The following is an 8995-nucleotide window of genomic DNA, read 5'->3' as shown; positions in this document are numbered from 1 at the left end:
CCCATAAGTCCATGGAGAAGTTGGTGGTTTTGGGGTGCCCTATAGGTCCGTGGAGAAGTTGGTGGTTTCGGGGTGCCCCCATAGGTCCGTGGTTGGTTTTGGGGCTCCCCACAGCTCCATCAACGTGTGGGGGTTTCGGGGTACCCCATAGATCCATGGAGAAGTTGGTGGTTTTGGGGTGCCCTATAGATCCGTGGAGAAGTTGGTGGTTTCGGGGTACCCCATAGGTCCATCAATGTGTTGGCGGTTTCGGGGCTCCCCATAGGTCCTTGGACATGGTGGTTTCGGGGTGCCCCTTAAGTCCGTGGAGATGGTGGTGGTTTCGGGGTACCCCAGAGATCTTTGGATGCGTTGGTGGTTTTGGGGTTCACCATAGGGCCGTGGAGAAGTTGGTGGTTTCGGGGTGCCCCCTAAGTCCGTGGAGATGGTGGTGGTTTTGGAGTACCCCAGAGATCCACAGGGAAATTAGCGGTTTCGGGGTGCCCCAGGGTTCCATGGAGAAGTTGGCGGTTTCGGGGTGCCCTATAGATCCGTGGAGAAGTTGGCAGTTTCGGGGTGCCCCCATAGGTCCGTGGTTGGTTTTGGGGCTCCCCACAGGTCCATCAACGTGTGGGGGTTTCGGGGTGCCCCATAGGTCCGTGGAGAAGTTGGTGGTTTTGGGGTACCCCATAGCTCCATCAATGTGTTGGCGGTTTCGGGGCTCCCCATAGGTCCTTGGACATGGTGGTTTCGGGGTGCCCCTTAAGTCCGTGGAGATGGTGGTGGTTTCGGGGTACCCCAGAGATCTTTGGATGCGTTGGTGGTTTTGGGGTTCACCATAGGGCCGTGGAGAAGTTGGTGGTTTCGGGGTGCCCCCTAAGTCCGTGGAGATGGTGGTGGTTTCGGGGTACCCCAGAGATCCACAGGGAAATTAGCGGTTTCGGGGCTCCCCATAGGTCCGTGGTTGGTTTTGGGGCTCCCCACAGCTCCATCAACGTGTGGGGGTTTCGGGGTGCCCCAGGGGTCCATGGTTGGTTTTGGGGCTCCCCATAGGTCCATCAATGTGTTGGCGGTTTCGGGGTGCCCCATAGATCCATGGAGAAGTTGGTGGTTTCGGGGCTCCCCATAGGTCCTTGGACATGGTGGTTTCGGGGTGCCCCAGGGGTCCATGGAGAAGTTGGTGGTTTCGGGGTACCCCAGAGATCCACAGGGAAATTAGCGGTTTCGGGGTGCCCCCATAGGTCCGTGGTTGGTTTTGGGGCTCCCCACAGGTCCATCAACGTGTGGTGGTTTCGGGGTACCCCATAGATCCATGGAGAAGTTGGTGGTTTTGGGGTGCCCCATAGCTCCATCAATGTGTTGGCGGTTTCGGGGCTCCCCATAGGTCCTTGGACATGGTGGTTTCGGGGTGCCCCTTAAGTCCGTGGAGATGGTGGTGGTTTCGGGGTACCCCAGAGATCTTTGGATGCGTTGGTGGTTTTGGGGTTCACCATAGGGCCGTGGAGAAGTTGGTGGTTTCGGGGTGCCCCCTAAGTCCGTGGAGATGGTGGTGGTTTCGGGGTACCCCAGAGATCCACAGGGAAATTAGCGGTTTCAGGGTCCCCCATAGGTTCAGGAGACACCGGCGGTTTCGGGGTACCCCATAGGTCCGTGGTTGGTTTTGGGGCTCCCCACAGCTCCATCAACGTGTGGGGGTTTCGGGGTACCCCATAGATCCATGGAGAAGTTGGCGGTTTCGGGGTACCCCATAGCTCCATCAATGTGTTGGCGGTTTCGGGGCTCCCCATAGGTCCTTGGACATGGTGGTTTCGGGGCTCCCCATAGGTCCATGGAGAAGTTGGTGGTTTTGGGGTGCCCTATAGGTCCGTGGAGCAGTCGGCAGTTTCGGGGTGCCCCCCATAGGGCCGTGGTTGGTTTCGGGGCTCCCCACAGCTCCATCAACGTGTGGGGGTTTCGGGGCGCCCCTAAAGTCCTAAATAACATTTTTGGGCCCCAGTCCTAACTGATATTTTTGGGGCACCCCCTCCGCCCCCCCCCCCACCGCCGTGCTCCTGATTGGCAGTTTCAGGGCGCCCCAAAAAACCTGATTGGCGGTTTCAGGACCCCCCCCCCCAAAAAAAACACCTGATTGGCAGTTTCAGGGCGCCCCAAAAAACCTGATTGGCGGTTTCAGGACCCCCCCCCCCAAAAAAAAACACCTGATTGGCAGTTTCAGGGCGCCCCAAAACACCTGATTGGCGGTTTCAGGACCCCCCCCCCAAAAAAAAACACCTGATTGGCAGTTTCAGGGCACCCCAAAACCCTCGATGGGCACTTTCAGCCCCCCCCCCCCCCCCCAAACCCCCAAATTACAACCCCCCCCCCCCAACCCCCCACCTCCCCCCAACAGTTTCGGGGCCGCCCCCAACCCTTTGGGGGGGGGGCATTTTTGGGGCTCCCCCCCCCTTTTTTCTTCTTTTTTTTTTTTTTTACCCCTTCCCCCCCCGCTGAAAAAAATCCCCGATATCCCTCAAGGTGACGCGGGGCTGGGGGGGGCCGGGGGGGTCCGGCCCCCAAATTTTAGGCGGCGGGGGGGGGTCGTCGTCCCCCCAGGGCGGGGGAGGGGGTCCCCAAAGCTCGGGGGGGGGGCTGTCCTGTCCCCCCCCCCCTCGGAGCAGGAGCTGCTGGCACAGGAGCCCCCCCGCCAGCATCAGGGCCCCCCCCAGCGCCCCCAGCCCCACCATGGCCCCCAGGCAGCGCCCGCAAATGGGGGGGCACTCGGGGGGGGGCGGCAGCGCCGTGGGGCGCCCCACGGCCCCCGGGACCCACAGCAGGGTCAGGGCCAGGGCCCACGGGGGGGGCATTTTTTTGGGGGGGGGGGCTTATGGGGTTTGGGGGGGGGGGGGGGCTCTATGGGGTGGGGTGTGGGGTTGGGGGGGGGGCTCTATGGGGTTGGGGGGGTGGTCTATGGGGTTGCGGGGGGGAATGTGGGGCTGGGGGGGGTTATGGGGCTGGGAAGGGGTTATGGGGTTTCTATGGGGCTGGGAGGGAGCTATGGGGTTGGGGGGGGGGCTCTATGGGGCTGGGGGTGGGATGTGGGGGTGGCGGTGGGGATATGGGGTGGGTAGGGGGGGTTATGGGGTTTCTATGGGGCTGGGGGGGGGGGGCTATGGGGCTAGGGAGGGGGCTATGGGGTTCCTATAGGGCTCTATGGGGCTGGGAGAGGGTTATGGGGTTTGGAGGGGGTTATGGGGTTTCTATAGGGCTGGAGGGGGCTCTATAGGGTTCCTATAGGATTGGGGGGGGGGGGGGGTCCTCTATGGGGTTGGGAGGGAGCTATGGGGTTCCTATAGGGCGCTATGGGGCTGGGAGAGGTCTATGGGGCAGGGAGGGGGTCTATGGGGCTGGGAGGGGGCTGTAGGGTTTCTATAGGGCTCTATGGGGCTGGGAGGGGGGTCTATAGGGTGGGGAGGGGAGTATGGGGTTCCTATAGGGCTCTATGGGGCTGGGAGAGATCTATGGGGCTGGGAGGCGTCTGTGGGGCGGGGACGGGGTCTGTGGGGGGGTTCCTATAGGGCTGGTGTGTAAGGAGGGGGCCCTATGGGGCTGGGAGGGCTCTATGGGGTTCCTGGGGGGGGGGGGGGGGGTATGGGGTTCCTATAGGGCTCTATGGGGCTGGGAGGGGGCTATGGGGTTCCTATAGGGCTCTATGGGGCAGGGAGAGATCTATGGGGCTGGGGGGGGGGGGGGGGTCTATGGGGTTGGGAGGGGACTTATAGGGCCGCTGCTCTTGGCCTCTACGGGTGATGCTGCGGCGCCCTATGGGGCTGGTTTTGGGGGGGGGGGGGGGGGGACTTTCTATGGGGCAGCTATGGGGCCCGGAGGGTTATGGGGTGGGGGGGTTGGGGGGGGGGGTGGGGGGGCGGCGTACCTGGCTTTGTGGGGCGCCATGGGGCGCTATGGGGCGCTATGGGTGGCCCTGGCCAAGCTCTTCCGCCCTCGGCGTCACGGGGGCAGGATCCGCCCCCCCCCCCCACACACACCCCCCGGGGAAATTGGGCCTCCCCCCACACCCCCCCCCGGCCCTATAAGGGATTTGGGGTGGTTTAGGGGGGGGGTCTATGGGGTGCTGGGAGGGGTCTTTGGGGTCCCTGGGGGACTTCCGGGGGGGCTGCTATGGGGTTGCTGGGGGGGGGGGTTGTGGGGTGCTATGGGGCTCCTGGGGGGGTTGTGGGGTCTGTGGGGCTGAAGAAGCCTCCCAGTCCCCTCCCAGTACCTCCCAGTGCCTTCCAGGCCCCTCCCAGTGCCCCTCAGTGACCTCCCAGAGCCTCCCAGTGCCCCCCAGTACCTCCCAGTTACCTTCCAGTCCCCTCCCAGTGCCTCCCAGTCCCCCCCAGACCCTCCCAGTCCCCTCCCAGTGAGGCTCAGTGACCTCCCAGTGCCCCCCAGTCCCCTCCCAGTCCCTCCCAGTTACCTCCTAGTCCCTCTCAGTTACTCCCAGTCCCCTCCCAGTCCCCTCCCAGTATCTCCCAGTCCCCTCCCAGTATCTCCCAGTCCCCTCCCAGTGCCTCCCAGTCCCTCCCAGTCCCTCCCAGTCCCCCTCCAGTCTACCCCAGTCCCTCCCAGTGACCTCCCAGTCCCCTCCCAGTCCCTCTCAATCCCCCTCCAGTCTACCCCAGTCCCTCCCAGTGCCCCCCAGTCCCCTCCCAGTCCCTCCCAGTTACCTCCTAGTCCCTCTCAGTTACTCCCAGTCCCCTCCCAGTCCCCTCCCAGTATCTCCCAGTCCCCTCCCAGTATCTCCCAGTCCCCTCCCAGTGCCTCCCAGTCCCTCCCAGTCCCTCCCAGTCCCCCTCCAGTCTACCCCAGTCCCTCCCAGTGACCTCCCAGTCCCCTCCCAGTCCCTCTCAATCCCCCTCCAGTCTACCCCAGTCCCTCCCAGTGACCCCCCAGTCCCCTCCCAGTCCCCCCCAAGAGACCAGGCTGGGGGGGGGGGGGGGAGCTGCAGCAAAAAGCGTTTAATCCTGCCCTGGCTCCGAGGCGCGGACGCTGGAGGCCACGGAGGACCTGGAGGAGGTCTGGCCTCCTGGGGGGGGGGCCGAGCTTAGGGGGCTGGAGGACCAAGTTGGGGGGCTGGAGGACCTTCTCCGGAGCCAGAAGATGGAGGCTGGAGGTCCAGGAGATCCTCCTGGAGGCCAAAATTGGGATTTTGGAGGCCCAGGAGATCCTCCTCAAGGCCCGATGATGGATCCTGGAGCTCCGCAAGATCCTCCTGGAGGCCAAAATTGGAATCCTGGAGGCCTGGAGAAGCCTTTTTGAGGTCAGAAGATAGATCTTGGAGGCCAGGCGAGGAATCGACCTCCACGGAAGCCTCCCTCAAACCAGCCAGAGCCTCTGGGAGGCCACCGGCGGCCTCCCCATCTCCGTCCTCCACATCACCGAGGTCCTCCCACGACTCATCCTCGTCCCAGGAGCCCCCCAGAGACTCCCCAAAGTCCCCGTGGAGGCTCTCGCCTTCGTCCTCTTCCTCGTCCTCTTGTTCCTCTTGGGTGGGCCAAGTCACGGGGCCATCACCGGGCCTTGGTGGCCAGTGGGAGAGGTGGTAGAGGCCCCCGTTTGTCTGGGGGGGCTGCGGGACGTAGTCCTGGCAGAGGGGCCCCCCCAAAGCTGGTCCGCACGCCGCCAGGTAGCTGAACTTGAGGTGGCCTTTCCCGGCGAAGCAGACGACCTCGCGGGTCCGCCCAGCCTCCACGGGCTCCGTGCAGGTCCCCAGGTGGTCGTCGTCCCACCCGTTGTCGCGGTCCCACACCTCCAACTTCAGGAGGGCGCCGGGGACGAGGTCGAGCACCCCCAAATCCAACCGCGCCCGCCATTTCGGGTGGTTGTTGTTCCACACCGGCGCCGTCTGCGCCCGCCGGCCTCCCAAAAACACCCGGACGTAGGCGTCGGTGGCCGAAAAGAGGTCCCCCTGCCACCCCTGCCCCTCCTGCACCAGCACCGTCACCCGCGCCGTGCCCCGGTGCCGCGAGCAGCAGCCGGCGGTGACGGCGGCGTTGGCCGGGCAACTGCATTGGCAGGGGCCCACAGGATGGCGGCCGCCGGCGCAGGTCTGGCTGCAGTTGAGCCGCAAGGCCCGCCAGGCGATGTAGTGCCCGATGGCCGCCCGTAACGCCCCGCGCCGCCTGTCGGATTTGGGCACGAGGGTGTGGAGAGGCCGGACGTTGGCCGCCACCAGGCCGGGGAGGCGGGGCAGGCCCTGCAGCCATCTTGAGAAGGCCTCGGGCCTACCGTAGACTAGGTCGCCGTGCTCCTCGCCGCCTTCCACCTCCACCAAGCGCTCGTTGAAGACCTCGTTGAAGCTGGCGTTGGCTCGGTTGCTTGCCCGGGCTTTCTTGCAGGCGGTCCTCATGGCTTGGAGCTGGACGGGGATGGCGTTGGCGGCCATTTCCACCTTCAAGCAGTCAGCCACTTCCTGGGCGCTCAGCCCCGCCACGGTGGCCCGGCAGGTGCGGATGGCGGTGACGGCGCGCAGGTGGCCCCCCAGTTGGGCCGACTGGATGTAGTGGGTGCCGTAGGCGGCCAGGAGCTCGCTGTAGTCGGCGGCGGTGTCCGGGGTGAAGCGGGGGGGCAATGCCTTCACGGCTCGCAGGAAGTGGGGGGACAGGATGGGGAGGGGTGGAGGCCGAGATCCTGGGGGGGGGGGGGGGGGGGGGGGAGAGGGAGGGAGGGAGGTCAGTGGGGGCAGGGGGTGGACGTAGCAGGGGGCTGTGGGGTGATTTGGGGGTCTGTGGGGTGATTGGGGTGTCCATAGGATGACTGGGGGGTCTATGGGGTGATTGAGGGGGGGGTCTATGGGGTGTTGGGGTAGTCTATGGGGTGATTGGGGGGGGGGGGGTTATGGGGTGTTGGAAGGGTCTACGGGGTGATTGGGGGGGGGTCTATGGGGTGATTGGAGGGGGGTCTATGGGGTGTTGGAAGGGTCTATGGGGTGATTGGGGGGGGTCTGTGGGGTGTTGGGGTAGTCTATAGGGTGATTGGGGGGGGGTTATGGGGTGTTGGAAGGGTCTATGGGGTGATTGGGGGGGGGGTCTATGGGGTGTTGGAAGGGTCTATGGGGTGATTGGGGGGGGGGTCTGTGGGGTGTCGAAGGGTCTGTGGGGTGGTTGGGGTGGTATTGGAAGGGTCTATGGTGTGATTGGGGGTGGTCTATGGGGGTGGTTGGATGGGTCTGTGGGGTGTTGAAAGGGTCTATGAGATGGTTGGGGGGGGCGTTGGAAGGGTCTATGGGGTGATTGGGGGTCTATGGGGCGTTGGAAGGGTCTATGGGGTGATTGGGGGTCTATGGGGTGGTTGGGGGGGGTCTGTGGGGTGGTTGGGGGGGGGCTGTGGGGTGCTATGGGGTGCTATGGGGGTCTGCAGGGCACTATGGGGGTATTGGAGGGGGCAATGGGGTTTGGGGAGGGGTTGGGGGCGATGGAAGAGGAGATGATGGAGGAAGAATGAAGATGATGGAGGAGATGAAGATGGAGGAGATGGAGGAGGGATGAAGATGATGGAGGAGACGGAGGAGGAGATGAAGAAGATGGAGGAGATGGAAGGGATGAAGATGATGGAGACAGAGAAGGTGGAGGAGAGATAAAGGAGGGATGAAGATGACGGGGGAGACGGAGGAGGAGGTGAAGAAGATGGCGGAGATGGAGATGAGGGAGACGAAGAAGATGGAAGAGCTGAAGAAGATGAAAAAGAGGAGATGGAGGAGATGGAGGAGACGATGATGACGAAGGAGGACAGGAGAGGAAGGACCCCAGCTTCCCCCGGACCTACCAGTAGTGCACGCAGTGCACCTCGGTGCTGGCGAAGCCGTAGCGGTCCTCCCGCTGCCGCTGCATCCCGAACTCGGCCACCCGCGAGTGGGACCCGGCCACCGCCACGGCCCCCCCGACCCCCGGCTTCACCGCCAGCCCCAACCCCACCCGCCACCCCTGGGCCACCTCCTCCGCCTTGGCCGCCATCGTCCCCACCGCCGACGTCCCCTCGGCCACCGTGGTCCTCGCCTTGCACTTCCGACCCGCCCGCCACTTCCCGGCCCCCGCGGGGAGCCGGAGGGGGCGACCACCGTGTAAGGGGTCCCGGCAGATAACGCACGGTCCCTTGGGGGTCCTGGGGGGTCCCGAGATGTCCAGGGCTTGTCCCTCCGTTGGGGACAAGGTGGTGACGTCCAGCCCCAAGCCCAAGATGTCGGTGCCGGGGACCAGGGGGACGTCGCAGGCCCGCCCCACGGCGCGGTGGCAGTGGGGATGGGCCGGGGGGCAGAGGAGGAGGGTGAGGAGGGCCAGGAGGGGCGGCGAGGGGGAGGGGTGGTGGTGGGGGGACATCGTGGTGGTGGTGGCCCTGTGGGGAGAGGGGATGAGGAGGTGAGGATGGGGACAAGGACATGGGGATGGGGACGTGGGGATGGGGACAAGGACATGGGGACGGGGACGTGGGGATGATGGTGGGGACGTGGTGATGGGGACAAGGACATGGGGATGGGGACAAGGACATGAAGATAGGGAGGTTGTGATGGGGACAAGGGGATGGGGACAAGGACGTGGGGATGGGCACAAGGACATGGGGACGGGGACATGAGGACGGGGACAAGGACTTTGTGATGGGGACGTGGCAATGGGGACATGGGGATGGGGACAAGGACGTGAGGATGAGGACATGGGGATGGGGACAAGGACGTGGGGATGGGGAGATGGTGGGGACGTGGTGATGGGGACAAGGATGTGAGGGTGGGGACGTGGTGATGGGGACAAGGACATGGGGATGGGGACGAGGACGTGAAGATAGGGAGGTGGTGATGGGGACAAGGGGACGGGGACAAGGACGTTGTGATGGGGACAAGGGGGTGGGGACAAGGATGTGAGGATGAGGACATGGGGATGGGGACAAGGACGTGGTGATGGGGACATGGAGATGGGGACATTGAGATGATGGTGGGGAGAAGGACGTTGAGATGGGGACAAGGACCTGAGGATGGGGACAATGACGTAGT

The 8995-nt window shown here is 64.4% G+C and overlaps 1 protein-coding gene across 1 annotated transcript; it reads right to left on the bottom strand.

Annotated features, from left to right (window-relative positions):
* Window positions 1–5059: 5059 nt before the first annotated feature.
* Window positions 5060–8330, bottom strand: PRF1 (perforin 1). The gene is given in 3 exon segments (XM_035572595.1): window positions 5060–6616; window positions 6618–6645; window positions 7780–8330. Coding segments are annotated over 3 exon segments (2136 nt in total).
* Window positions 8331–8995: the final 665 nt, after the last annotated feature.

Source organism: Cygnus atratus, unplaced genomic scaffold, assembly GCF_013377495.2.
Source record: "Cygnus atratus isolate AKBS03 ecotype Queensland, Australia unplaced genomic scaffold, CAtr_DNAZoo_HiC_assembly HiC_scaffold_237, whole genome shotgun sequence".
Lineage (NCBI taxonomy): Eukaryota > Metazoa > Chordata > Aves > Anseriformes > Anatidae > Cygnus > Cygnus atratus.
The sequence above is the reverse complement of the archived record's forward strand: the minus strand, read 5'-3'. Positions and strand labels throughout refer to the sequence as shown.